General features: G+C 55.9%; 2 protein-coding genes across 13 annotated transcripts; both read left to right on the forward strand.

The window, feature by feature from the left end:
• Positions 1–104: 104 nt before the first annotated feature.
• On the forward strand, positions 105–9,928 carry P2RX6 (purinergic receptor P2X 6). Of its 12 annotated transcripts, none has more exons than XR_008735427.1 (12): positions 105–279; positions 390–540; positions 1,042–1,113; positions 3,659–3,734; positions 4,477–4,570; positions 4,854–4,934; positions 5,721–5,862; positions 6,063–6,172; positions 6,627–6,720; positions 6,884–7,018; positions 7,821–7,886; positions 8,605–8,674. XR_008735427.1 is itself a non-coding variant. In XM_055728450.1 (12 exons), the coding sequence occupies exons 1-12, from the start codon at positions 143–145 to the stop codon at positions 9,537–9,539; spliced, it is 1,722 nt and encodes a 573-aa protein (XP_055584425.1). In that variant the 5' UTR covers positions 105–142; the 3' UTR covers positions 9,540–9,928. The 12 variants fall into 12 exon arrangements, 8 of the variants coding, with proteins under 8 accessions (XP_055584425.1, XP_055584447.1, XP_055584407.1 ...); XM_055728450.1 differs by lacking the exon at positions 6,884–7,018 and adding an exon at positions 9,501–9,928 and having other exon boundaries at positions 7,821–8,468; positions 8,605–8,682; XM_055728472.1 differs by lacking the exon at positions 6,884–7,018 and adding an exon at positions 9,501–9,928 and having other exon boundaries at positions 8,605–8,682.
• Positions 9,929–10,898: 970 nt separating this feature from the next.
• Positions 10,899–12,693, forward strand: C1H12orf76 (chromosome 1 C12orf76 homolog). The gene is made up of 2 exons (XM_055708307.1): positions 10,899–11,035; positions 11,147–12,693. The coding sequence occupies exons 1-2, from the start codon at positions 10,927–10,929 to the stop codon at positions 11,230–11,232; spliced, it is 195 nt and encodes a 64-aa protein (XP_055564282.1). The 5' UTR covers positions 10,899–10,926; the 3' UTR covers positions 11,233–12,693.
• The last annotated feature ends 631 nt before the right edge of the window (positions 12,694–13,324 follow it).

Raw genomic sequence — 13,324 nt, forward strand, 5'->3', positions numbered from 1 at the left:
CGGGGCCGGGGCGGGGCCGGGGCGGGGCCGGGGCGGGGCCGGGGCGGGGCCGGGGCGGGGCCGGGGCGGGGCCGCGGCGGGGCCGGGGCGGGGCCGGGGCGGGGCCGCGGCGGGAAGCGCCCGCAGTGCCTCGCAGGCCGCCATGAGGAGCCAGGCGCCGTTGCGGGCGTGCGGGGCCCTCCTCGATTACAAGACGGTGAAATTCGCGCTGACGCGGAACCGGCGGGTCGGGCTGCTGCACCGCTTGCTCCAGCTCGGCGTGCTGGGCTACGTGCTCGGGTAGGGCGGTCCCCTCCCGCCGCGGTCAGCCGGTCGCGGGCCCGGCCCGGCTCCTGCCTGAGGTGCTGGGGCGGCCGAGGGTCTCCTCAGCGCGCCTCGCCCCCCCGCAGGTGGGTGCTGCTGGCACGGAAGGGCTACCAGGATACCGACCGTGCCCCCCGCGCCGCCGTGGTCACCAAGATGAAGGGGGCGGCTGTCGCCGAGGCGGTGGGCAAGGGCCGGCGGCTGTGGGACGCGGCGGACTACGCCCGGCCCCCCCAGGTACGGCCCGGCCCGGCCCGGCGCCTCCCCCCGCCCCCCCCGTCCCGGTACGGCCCATGTCCCGTCCCGTCCCCCCCCCAGGTACGGCCATGCCCCAACCCCCTAGGGTACGGCCCTGCCCTCCACACACCCGCACACCCCCCGCCCAGGTACGACCCAGTCCCGACCCCCACACAGGTACGACCCTGCCCTGACCCCCTCCCCACCAGGGTACAACCCTGACCCCCCACACCCCCAGTACGGCCCGACCCCACCCCCCCACACTCCCCCCTGGTACGTCCGTGCCCCCCTCCCATGTACAGCCCAGCTCCCCCATGTCCAGCTGAGGGGAGCGGGGCGGTTGGCAGAAGTTGTGCCAGCCCTTTGGGAAAGGCAAAGGCGAAATTAAGGTTGTAAATTGCAAAACCAAAAAAAAAAAAAAGAAAAAATATATTGTTTGCTCTGCTGCTGGGGGGTGTGGTGGTGTAAATGTCTTGTTGAAGGTCCCTGCTTGCTTCCTAGGGAGAGAACGTGCTTTTTCTGGTGACCAATTTCATTGCTACGGCACAGCAGTCCCAAGGCACCTGCCCCGAGGTAAGTGACCTGTGCTGGCCCCAGCCCAGCCCCGGGGGGGGGTCCAGCTATAAAACGGGTCAGTGCCGCAATGCAAGACCACACAGAAGGGGGGAGATGGATTTTCATTCCAAACAAAACTGGTTTTCCTCGTTCTCATTGCCCCATAGGTCTTACTTGCTCGTTTGCACTTCCTCTGTCATATCTGCATGAACCAAGACGTGTCCAAGTGATCTGACTAGAATCATTTGTGGTGACCAGAAGGACAAGGGACACTGGTGGGGCTTCACCTGCTCTCTGGGCTTCTTTGGGGGGTGGTGACACCATATGATCTTCACAGGCTTTCTGCAGCCTTTGGACAGGAGCTGCTCTGGGGAGGCAGAGCTGTGTTGCCCTGATGCTGTTCCATCTCCGCAGTGCGGCTGACATCAGCACTGCCTGTCACCAGGAACCTGAAGTCTCACATATATTCTTGATCTCTTGACCTGCTGCTCCATGCTTTTACCTGTGCTCTGCCATTTTTCCTGATGCTTTTGCACGCACTCTGTGGATGCCTGAGTCGTGTGTTCCTTTACAACTCTCAGTTGCAGGACTGGTATCCTTTCTGGTTTGGTGACCTAATTTTAGGAGGAATGGAGTGCAAGGTCTAGGTGTTTTCCCAGTCAGCTAGCACTTAGTGGTATATGTCCTGTGGAAGAAATTGTCCCTTTAAGGCTGGATTCAGGCCAGCTCTTCAACTGAACTCTCCCAAAGCTGGACCCTGCTTGGCAGACAGGAGCAAATGTCTTAAAAGCTTAAAAGCTAAGGCACTGCTGGCACCTTGTGTCTGAGCCAAGCACTGTTTGTTCTAATGGTCTCTTCAGCTTTTGCTGTGGTCGGCTGTGCTGTTCCTAGCCTGACCCTGCTTCCCAGCTTGCCCTGAGCTGCAGGCTGCCAGGATGAGCTGCTCTTCAAACGCAGCCCATGGGCTGGAGAGGAGGGGCAATCCTGGTTTTGGTTCAGGGGGAAAAAATAGTACTAGTGATCCTTCTTTAAAACATCGAGAGCTCTTCAAGTACTGATAGCTGCAGGAATGTCCCCAGGGAAGACGTGAAATACCACAGAGCATTTCAGGGCGCTCTCACAGGCAGTTATGGGCATCTCTGGATCTTATTTTTGCAGTGGGTAGGCAAGGATACAGAGAGAGCAGAGCCTTTCATCCCATTACAGTGCTGTGGTGTGTCTGGGTGTCTGTCACAGCCTTCACTCTGTGCTGCTATATCCAGTAGTTTCTCAGTTTGCAGCTTTGGGGCTGCAGCTGACATTGAAGATTTAGCAGAGACAGCTTTTGACTTTGCAGGAAATTCTGCATATTCTTGATCACCAAAGTATCCTGTGGTGGTGGACCAGGGAAAAGGCTGGCTGGGGCCAGAGGCAGCACCCAAACGCAGGACAGTTTGTTTTAGCAGCTGACATCTGTGTTGAGCTCAGATCTGTGGCTGATCTGTGACTTACCTCTTGGGGAGACCTTTCAATGTTGATCTCAAATACTTTGAGTAGTTGGAAACTCTCTGCCTCTATTTGCAAGGCGCTCTGAAAGTTAAGATGATCCACAGAGACTTAGAGCCAGAAGGTATTAGACAGTCAGTACATCCACTCTGTCTGGATGGAAGCTCTGGGACTAAGGGATCATTTCACTTCAATCATGGTTCCTTCTCAGATGACCTAGATCCTTCTTTTTCCATGCCTTTTCTTCCTCCCCTAAACATCCCATCCCCTAAATGTCCTGTGCAATCCCAAAATGCTGCTCTTCTGCTTCCAGTAATGATTTCCATACCCCTAGGCATACCCAGCCCTAAGGCACTTCTCTGCTCATTGTGGTGGGTTTCACACCTGGAACAAGAGGCTGAGGCTATCCTGGGAGAGCCTGGACAGACTCTCCCGTTCTTCTGACTCCATAACTGGGGTTTCGTCACCTGCCTTTGGGCCTCTGTGCCCTTCTGGGCCTAGGGAAGTGGGTTTCTGACAGGCTGGTGACTCCTGTGGTGGCCTGGGAGTAGCTGCGTCAAGGTGTTTCTCACATTTCACCACCTGCCATCATCTCTCTGTGTTTGAATAGGAACTTTTTGCTGCTACTGGCAATCAGGTGGGTCGAGAGTGAAGGTGAAGCTTTCAGTGTCTCTTGTAAAACTTGTGTTATGCTGTATTTCGGGTTTCTTCAGCTCTTCCCTGCGAGAATTGGGGTGGCATTTTGCAAGGTGCTTGATGGGTTCTGCTATTAAGGCCATCTTGAACCCAGCTGTGCTTGTTCCCAGTCCCAACCGAAAGGTCCAAGCTAGCTCCTGAGGCTTCCTCCACCTCTGAGGCGAGTGCCCCAGAGTGTGGAGGCAGGCTGGAAGGATTGCTCCTCAGAGATGCCTCTCTCCTCACTGGCTGGAGACTGCCCAGGTTCTGGACATGGGAGATGTCTTCTGTAAGCATTTGGGACATCCTTGGAGAAACAGGAGCCGTAGCGTGGAAATGTGTGACCACGTGGCCTCAGGCAGCTGCGCAGCCCAGTAACAGTGCTTCTCTCTGCCTCTCTCAGAGCCCCTCGGTTCTTGATGCGGTGTGCACAGAAGACGCAGACTGTCCCGTGGGAAACCCGGTGGTTCATGGTAACGGTACTAAGTGCTTTGCTAAAAAAAAACCCCAATCATTTCATTACTCATGTTTGGTAGGAAACAGAACCACAGACCCACAAAGGTGCCTGACTGCCCGAGTTCAGTGCTTCTTGTAAGTGTGCACGGAAGAGCTCTCCGGCCTTTTATTCTTCCCAAAATCTTACAGTGACCTGTCACGGCTGGACAAGCAGGTGCTGTGGGCACAAGGTGTTGTGACAGCAAATACAGGGGTGCTTTGTTTCTGATGTTGGCTGCTGGAATTGAAACCAGTGTGCCATGTGATTGATATGTTTTCTTGTAATAAAACCTGGCTTTTATTTCATGCTGATTAATGTTAGCAGCCCCTGTGAGTTCAGCTGGGAAAGGGTGTTTCAGCTCCAGGAAGTCAGTTGCCAAAGCTTTGTGTGCTGCATCACCACAGCTCATTGTGTTCCCATCCCAGGAGCGGGTGGCATCAGCAGCTGCGGGGCAGGAGAGGCTGTGATAGACAGACAGGTGCTGACAGCAGCAGGTAGCTGCTTGTCTTTGTACACCAGCTTCTGTCATTCAGCCTGAAGGGAAGGTTTCATAGGGAAGTTGTTGGGTGGAGAAAACACTGGAGATTATCCCAGGGTTGCCTTTGTTGTTCAAGTTTTGAGAAGGCCAGGACAAGCCTGTGGCCAGGGCACTGTCCCAGGAGAGGAGCTGCAGAGAAGACATTTTGAAAAGGAATCGTGAATGATATACGTTGTCTCAATTTTAGGGATAAAAACTGGGAAATGTGTGATGTTCAACACCACCCATTCCACCTGTGAGATCTATGGCTGGTGTCCTGTGGAGAACAACACTGTGCCCAGGTAAGGCACAGGGTGAAGGGACAGCAGGCGTTGAGAGCTTTGGTTCCTTCCCTCTGTGTAAGCAGGAGCCTGATCATACTTGCCCAAGGGGCAGCCAGGCTCAGGGAGATATGTGACATTGATGTACTGGTCAGTTAAACCCCGAGAACTTTACGCAGGAGCATTTCTTGCAACTGTCCATTGTAGCAGAACTGGCATTGTGGAAGAGACTGCAGAGCAAGGGGAATGGGGACATGCCTTGGCCACTGTGCAAAATTTGAGTTCGTTGGTGGTTGTTTTCCAGGAAACCTCTTCTGGCTGAGGCGGAGAATTTCACTCTTTTTATAAAAAATACTGTCCACTTCACCAAATTTAACTTCTCCAAGTAAGTATGCCACTCCTCTGGCCGGACTGTGCGTGCAGCCTTAGTCCAGCCTCTGTGCTGAGCGTGTCTGCCTAGGGGCTGAGCAGCCGAGGCATCCAGGAAGCTGTGTGCCATCCAGGATACGTGGTGGCTCGGGCAGTTATGGGTCAGGATGGTGTGGTCAGGAGAGTGCCAGTTGCTTCACTGACACCTGTGTTTACACATGTAAGAGCAATGGGATGGGGAGCCCTCAGCAAAGGGGACGGTTGTCTGTCTGCCTCTGTAGAGCACCACAGAGCCAGACAAGGCCAGTCATTCTCATTTTACCTCATATATTTTTGCGGTTTAGTACCTGCAAAGTGGTTTCACAGAGGTCCAGTAAAGGGCTGCACTGGCTGTGCTGCCTTGCTTTGGCAGGAGGCATGGCTTGGGGCGGCTGAACTGCCCCTGCTATCGCCCCTGGAGTGCTAGCTCAGGCTAGTGTTACATCTCACGGCGGTGGGAGCTAGGTGCTGGGCAAGAAAGGAGATGTGCAAAGGCAGAGGTAGAGGAGAGCTGCTGGGAGGGGAAGGACCATGGCAGGTCCTGTAAAGGATGGTACCTCCGTGTGTGATTCCTCTGGGCTGGCTTCCCTCCACCCTTTCTCCAACAGAGGCTTTAGGAGAGGCAATGACTATCTCCCCCCAGAGCAGGAGCATTAGTGGTCCCACTCGAGCAGGAGGGTCTCCTTTTCAGTTGTGCAGCACGGCTCCCTGACCTCCCACTTCCCACTCAACCCGTGACAGCTCCCCCTCTCTCCTGTCTCAGGTGCAATGCTTTGCAGACCAATGACCCCACCTATTTCAAGAGCTGCACGTATGATCCATTCTTCAACCGCTCCTGTCCTGTCTTCCGTGTCCGTGACATGGTGGAGGCAGCTGGAGAGACCTTTGGAGACCTTGCGCTGCTGGTACTTTGTGGTTTTTGTTTGGTTTTGTTTCTAAAGTATGGAGGATGACTTCAAATTCCCCAAGGATGTAGGCAAGGGGCAGGGGACAGGGCTGACCCCTGAAATGCTTAGGGAATGTGTGATCTGTGAATGTCTGAACAGTAAAGAACTCAGCAAATCTGTGTTCCCGTGCTGCTCCTGGAATAAAATGTGTTTTGCAGGGGGGCAGCATCGGAGTTCGCATTGAGTGGGACTGTGACCTGGATCACCCTGCTGCCCAGTGCCAGCCACAGTACTCCTTCAGCCTGCAGGACAGGAGGTACAATTTTAGGTGAGGATGCTGGGCAATTGGAATCTCATTTTTCCTGATTGATGCTCTTCAGAGCAGCAGAGACAGTGAGATGTGGAGACTCAGTGCAGGGTCTGTCAGTACTTAGGTGCCATGGTAGTTTCCCCCATCTTGTAGCTCTGCTTTGTTTGGAGCCTGAGAGCAGGGACATGTGGCTGTCCACACTCATGTTGACCCTGAACGGGATGCACTGGGAGCTGCATGCTTCCAGTGACCCCAGGCTTGGTGCTGAGCAGACAGTGATGTCCCCCTGCTGATGCCAAGCTAGTGAGTCGTGGCAGTACCTGCGTCGTCCGTGTCGCAGCCTGCTGGAGGTCACAAGCGGTGTACAGGCACACAGTGGCCCCAGCAATCGCACAGCGCTGGCAGCCCTCTTCCCTCACTGCCTGCGCAGAGCTGCCATAGCTTTCTGAGCCACATCCAATGTCTCCTGCAGAACTGCCTCCTACTACTGGGATTCCCAGCGGCGGCTCTACCGGAATCTGCTGAAGCTCTACGGGATCCGCTTTGACATCTCTGTGCATGGCCAGGTACCGTCTCCTCTGCAGACCCTGCATGCGCAGTCCTGGCAGTCTCGTCACCGGGGCTGACTGCACACCACTTGCTGCTGCCCTCTCCTGCAGCTGGCGGGCTGCATGGCTTCCTGCTGGCATCGCTTCTCCCCACCCTGGTGAGCTCTTCACCTCTTTCCAGAGTTTTGCAAGCAGAGCAGGAAAAAATGGTCCCTCCCGTGTGAAGAGAAACTTCTTGGTAATGCCCTGAGCAGGGAGGCTTCTGTTGCTGAGGATCTGACATGGGTGTTGTGAAGTGCTGGGCCCTGCAGGCAAGGTGAGCTTGTCTGGGCAGAGGGCCTGTGGGCATCTGTGAGGGTCCTGTGGTGGGAGCACCCTGGCAAAGATTAACCTGAACTTTTCTGAATCTGGACAATTAAGTCCTTATTATTTAATTGTACCCTCGGAGAGAAAAGGCATGGGCATGATTGTGGCTGATGCTAGTCTGCGCAGCATCACCAACAGACTCAGAACTCGGCTGCAAGGTGGAGGCTGCGCTGAGAAGACTTGCTGCCCTGAGAGATGTCCCACAGACGGTGTGTCGTGCTTAGCAGTGGCCTTTTCACCTGAAGAGGGCAAAGCATGCAGTGCAGGATGGGGTGCACCGTTTCTGGGTAGTGAGACCAGGTCTGGGAGGTGTGGAGCAGGAGAGAATAGCCAGGAGAGAGGCAGGAACCCCAAAATCTCTTTCCTCAGAGATACCGGACGCGTTCACGCAGAGAGGGGCACATCACATCAGGGCTGTGTTTGCTGTTCACCGGGATGTAGTTCCATGGGTGGCAGCTGGTGGGGCTCTGCAGCAAGAGGGAGGCTCACGCTGTGCCGGCAGGAGTAGGTGGGCCACGGTAACCTCTGCTGCCACCGAGTCACAAGCTGCCTCAGTCCCTTCTTTGACAGCCAGAGGGGTTTTGAGTCACGGCAATAGCAGTCAGGTTTCTACAGCTGGGCACGGAGAAATGACCCTGGTTTCCTCCAGCACCTTCCTGGCTTTAAGCACGCTGCACAGTGGGGCTTGTCCCACAGCCCTCTCACCACTCTCTACCCACTGTCTTCCCCCTCCACCTCCCGTTTCTCACCAGGCTGGGAAGTTCAGCATAATTCCTGCTGCTGTGAGTTTTGGCACTGGCATCGCGTTCTTTGGTGCCGTGAGTACTCCAGATACGCTCTTTTCCTCTGATCTGTGGGTTGGGTTTTGCCACTTACCTGTTTGTTCCCCTGCCTGCCTGGGTACAAGGCTTCCTGGGTGCCTGCCAGCCTGGGAGGGGAGATTGTCTGGCAGGGTGTTAGCTCCCGTTTTCCTGTTTGTGATCGTTAGCAGTAATGACACTGCCAGATCAAGGATACTGAGTGCCGTCAGGGGCACATCTCGTGGAGGCTGGGTGTTTGGGTTGACCCTGGGAAGGTGCATTGCTGAGGTGTTGCTGGTTAGTCTGTTCCAGCGGTCTTGGCCAGCAGGAGAGCACAACTCCTGTGTTTCTCCCCCAACTCTAAAGGGAGGCAGTGTCTGGCTCCAGCACGGACATGGCATTGCATTCCTAGAGACAGGGCAGCCCCTTCTGTGGCTCATCCCTTTCAGCAGAGTAACGGGGAGCCTGGGCTCCCCAACCTGCCCCCTCTTCTGTCCCAGTCCCTTATGTGGCTGTGACAGCAGCTCTCCTCTGGACCAGCCACCATGTGCTGCAGCCCAGATGATCATAGCTAACCTCCTGTACAGCGAAGGGGAGCAGGTTAGGTCCAGGAGGACCTGGTGGAGCCACCTGAGTAGCCTGGGCTGGGGGCAGCGAGCCCAACCTGCAGGGCTTGGTGGGGGCCAGGGTGGGGACTTTCCCTGCTGACTGCCCTGCTGCATTTGTCTGTCTTCAGGCCACGGTGGTCTGTGACCTGGTTCTGCTCTACCTGGATGCGAAGGCTGACTTCTACTGGAAGGAGAAGTTCGAGGAGGTAAGGATGGGGCCGCTTTGGAGGGATGAGGTTGGAGTGAAGTTTTGCAAGCGGTTTTAAATATTTTCTGTCCCTTGGTTAAAATTCAGTTCACAAGATCTCAGAAAACCCTGGTGGAGTAGTTTTTAGACTTTGATTCTTGGGCTTGGCTGGTCTGAACTGAATGTGACGGAGATTAAACCCTTACAAGTTTAACAGCAAGTGGCAGCAGGGTGGAAGAGAGGGACCCAGCTGGCACCCGGACTGCAGGGAAGGCTGCACCGTGACCTCAACTGCTGTTAGACAGCAAGGAGTCCTCCAGGGGACCTTACTGTAGAAACCCTGACCCAGCTCCATGTTTGTTTACCCTCTTCTGAACCAAATCTGGCCGAGCTCCACATGGAGAGAGGGCAGCTCTTCAGGGTGTGCCCTGGCGCTGTGTCAGCGCTGTCGCTGCCATTCAGTGACAGATTTTCTTGCCGTGTGTGGTTCAGGCTTCGGCACTGCCCAGCTCTGGTGAATCGGGGAGCTGCAGGATGCGGGCTGGGAGGCCCTTGCAGAGCAGAACTGCCAGCCCTAGCTCGGGTCATCTTCAGCTTTATCTGGCCAAGGCTTACTGAGGACAGAGGTTCACTAGCTCAGTGACCTGCCCAAGGGCTGTGCCATCCTACTGGAGGGAGAAAAAAATCTGTTATTAAGGCCTGATCTCAAATGGCTGGTGGAGTTGGGGTCTCAAACAATGAATCTGGTTGTGTGGGACTGAGCAGAGCAGCGCAGGACCGTCTGCCTGGGCTGTCCCCTGTCTCTAGTATAGTAAGATGCCCCTGTTCATTTTGCAGGCAAAACCCCCTAAAGGTAAGACTGAGGCTGCAGCTTAGGGACATCAGGAATGCTCCGCCACAAGCACCCTTCACTCAGGAGCAACCTCCAGGTAGATGCAATGGGGGCACGGCTGCGGCCCAGGTGGAGGTGGCCCAGTTCTCCTGCAGGGGTTAGGGTCTCCCTTTCCTGCAGAAACGTTTGCTTCAGCAGTTGTTCTTGGCTCCTGGAGCGCAAAGCCATCCCATGGGCAGCTTCCAGCACTGAGTGGCCGGTGACCAGGCAGAGCCACGCTGCGGAGCTGCTGTGGGAGCTAGAGCTTGTTGGGGAGCGGCCAGCCTGTACTCAGCACAAAGCACTTTGCACTTCTTCGTGTTCCAGATGGCCATGGGACTTGATTTCCTGGGAAAAACAGGGATGCAACAAAATAAAGCTGTTTGGAAAGCAGGAGGTGGCTCTTCTCTGTCTCCAGCCCTGGTTTCACGGGGCTGTGCTTGCACCCCTGTGTGCTTCCATCTGGGGTGGCATTAACCCAGCCAGATCCTTGGGGTCTCCGCAGGGAGTAGGAGGGCTGCCTCACCCCCACCTTGGCTATCCTCAGGGGGGGTGGAAGAGCTGAGTTTAAGGCGGCAGCCCTGGGTGGGTGTTTGCTTGCTGGGGGTCTACATGGGGGGGCCTGGGGGGTACACACAGGTACAGGGGCCGCAAGACTGGGGGGCACACAGGTGCAGGGACACGCAGGGGTGCAGGGACGCATGGGACTGGGGGCCACACAGAGGTGCAGGGACCCATGGGATGGGGGGACCCATGGGGGTGGGGACACACAGGGGTGCAGGGACACACAGGGGTGCAGGGACACACAGGGGTGCAGGGACCCATGGGGCTGGAGGGACAGGGAAGTGTGGGGGCAAACAAGGGTCCAGGGACCAGTGGGGGACATACGGGGGTGTGGGGACACATGGGGTTGGGGGGACACGGGGGTGCAGGGACATGAGGCTGGGGGACACACACAAGGGTGCAGGGACCCATGGGGCTGGGGGGACACGGGGGTGCAGGGAACACACGGGGGTGCAGGGACACGGGGGTGCAGGGACACGAGGCCGAAGGACACACACGGGGGTGCAGGGACCCATGGGGCTGGGGGGACACGGGGGTGCAGGGGCACATGGGGGTGCAGGGAACACACGGGGGTGCAGGGACACGGGGGTGCAGGGACACGAGGCCGAAGGACACACACGGGGGTGCAGGGACCCATGGGGCTGGGGGGACACGGGGGTGCAGGGGCACACAAGGGTGCAGCGGCTGGGGGGCTGCAATGCCACCGCGGGCCGAGCCCGGCGGCCCCCACGCGGTGGCGGAAGGGCTGGGGGGGGGTCGGCAGGAAGGGGGGGGCAGGAAGGGGGGGGCAGGAAGGGGCGGGCCGGCCCGGGCGCGGCACCCTGGGCCATGGCGCTGGCGGCGGCGCGGCGCTGGGCACTGGCGGCACTGGCGCTGCTGGCCCCGGGCCCGGCCGAGCGCAGCCGGCCCTACGCCGTGCTGCAGAAGCAGAACCTGGGTAAGCAGCGGCGTGCTGGGCGTTCCTGAATTCATATTTTATTTTAAAAGCTGATTTGGGGCGGGGGGAGGGGCGGGGGGGATTCACATCCTAACGTGCCTCCCCCCGCAGTGCTGCTGGGCAGCATCCTCAGCGCCCTGCTGCTCACCATCATCCTCATGGCCGTCTGCGTCTACAAGCCAGTCCGGCGGCGGTAGCGGAGCGGGATGGCTCCATCGAGGGATCGGTCCCACCTGGTTCTCCCGCTTGGCACCCATCCATCCCACCTGCCAGCCACGGGGGATGCCCTGGCGATGGGTGCGCAGCTCTTCGCCCGCTCAGCATCGCCTGGCTCCATCGCGACACTACTGGAAAGCCTGGCAGGCTGCCTCCCCGCAGCGAAGCCGCTGGGCATCGAGTGGGGTCTGTAGCATCGCGCCTTCTCCCCCAGCAAAACGGGAGCTGACACGACGCCCTGGGAGCATCCCGGGTGCCTGGGTGCACCCAGAGCCTGGCAGGCTGCGGGGAGCACTGGGGACCCTGGGTCAGCACGAGGACGCGGCCAGGCTGCTGACACTGCTGTCTGACCCTAGGCCCGTGTGCTCCGTGCCACCACGTCTTGTTTTGCTTTCTGATTAATTCAGCTCCCTGCTTGAATGCCGAGTCTGGAGGGTTTGTAGTGCAGCCTTTAAAAATAGTCTGAAGGCAGAAGGCTCAGCGACTTGCTGCAGGGGTCTGGTACGTGCTTGCCTCTTGAGCAGAAATGCTGGAGCTCGAGCAGGTGCTGGTGTAGCTGTTCAGGGACAGGCTCCTCATTCCTGACATTACGTGCTTTAACTCTTCGCTAAATAGCCCCAGACAGCCGTGCTGAACTGTTACAAACCGAGGTGCGGGCAAGGGTTTCCAGCTTGTGCCAAAGGCTCCTCTCCTTGCCAGTGGATTTGTGCTCCTGAGCAGGTCACTGTCCTGCTGGAGATGGCAGCCTGCAAGCAGGGAGATGCTCGAGACTGCAGGGCTCAGGCTCCCCAGTTGCATTTAAGCTCCAGACAGACCCCATTCTATGCATTTTCAGTAATAAATCCAAGTGTTTACACTGAAATCACACTTGCATACAAATGCTGCTATTTTGTTTTGCACTGCTATTAGTAACTGGATTTTGCTTACTAAGTATTACTTTGGTATTTAACATAGGGGTGTTTTGGCTAGTAATTTATTCAGAGTTTTAAAACTTAACTTTTCCAGAACAATTGTGTTGACCTGTTCTCTAAAACCTTGTGCTGCATCTGGTGCGTTTTCTGTTCAGTTTGTTTTAAAGGACACTGACCACTGTCATTGCAACGGGGTATTTTCTTCACTGCTGGTCTGTTAGTGAAAGGACAGTAGGAGGCTGGCCTAGAACAGATCTAGTTATTAACCTAAGCGAAACATGAGTGAGGAGGCAAGGTAACACTGCTCTGTTGCTTTCTGATCCTTTGTTTTTTTGACTGGAGTCCTGTATCGCTGATTTTTCTTGGTCCTTTATTGGATGTAAAACTTGGCCTGTAGCTGTGTGCTGTTCATGGGGTGGCTAGCGGAGCTCGCAGCTACGGCTCCCCATTCCCCGGAGCAGCGTTCTTGTTTGCATTCATTTTTCACTCCCCGCTATGTCTCTTTGTACAAATAAAAAGCTAAGGAAACAATCCAGGACTCTCTTATTTATTCATGGATGTTCTGTTTGTTATTAACTCAGCTGTAGCTGCAGCAACGGATGAGGCAGTCCCATTTCACACCTCGGATAATCTTACAGTGGTGAGGGAACAGGAAGCAGTGCTGGGTGAAGCCCCCGATTTCATGGATGTTTGTTAGCAGAGAAACTGTTAACAGTAAACTGGAAACAAAAGTTCATCCTGCAAGCATAGTGCAGTTACCAGCAGACAGTAACAGGTGATGTTCAGTTATGAAAACTATCTCTTTTGAATCAAAAGTCAGCCAAAGCAGTGGAAGAAGGATTTCCAAATTAAGCATGGCATGAGTTGTTACTGTACATAGCCTATCTGCTTCAAAAAACCATCCAAAAAGCACAAAAAGTGCATACTTAGTCTCATTTTCTGGAACAGATACGAACAGCGCTGGCACTGTTAGAAACGGCCTCAATTGAAAGAACTTTAAAAGCTGGTTCATAGTTTCAGAGCAAACTCCAGGTATTTTTAATTGAGCTTCTGCTTTCCTACACGTGCCTCAGGCTTCCTCGGAAAGAGAAGCTGGACTCCGCTTTTATGCGGCGGTCTCAGCACTAACATTAAACACGCTGTGCAACCCTCTGCCGATCTC

The sequence above is a fragment of the Falco cherrug genome, chromosome 1, assembly GCF_023634085.1.
Source record: "Falco cherrug isolate bFalChe1 chromosome 1, bFalChe1.pri, whole genome shotgun sequence".
Lineage (NCBI taxonomy): Eukaryota > Metazoa > Chordata > Aves > Falconiformes > Falconidae > Falco > Falco cherrug.

Excerpts from the sequence above, each read along its gene's own strand:
- P2RX6 (XM_055728432.1), top strand. The coding sequence starts at position 143 with ATGAGGAGCCAGGCGCCGTTGCGGGCGTGCGGGGCCCTCCTCGATTAC. Across the intron at positions 280-389 it reads GTGCTGGGCTACGTGCTCGG|GTGGGTGCTGCTGGCACGGA; the intron begins GTAGGGCGGTCC and ends GCCCCCCCGCAG. Across the intron at positions 4,571-4,853 it reads GAGAACAACACTGTGCCCAG|GAAACCTCTTCTGGCTGAGG; the intron begins GTAAGGCACAGG and ends GTTGTTTTCCAG.
- C1H12orf76 (XM_055708307.1), top strand. The coding sequence starts at position 10,927 with ATGGCGCTGGCGGCGGCGCGGCGCTGGGCACTGGCGGCACTGGCGCTG. Across the intron at positions 11,036-11,146 it reads GCTGCAGAAGCAGAACCTGG|TGCTGCTGGGCAGCATCCTC; the intron begins GTAAGCAGCGGC and ends CTCCCCCCGCAG.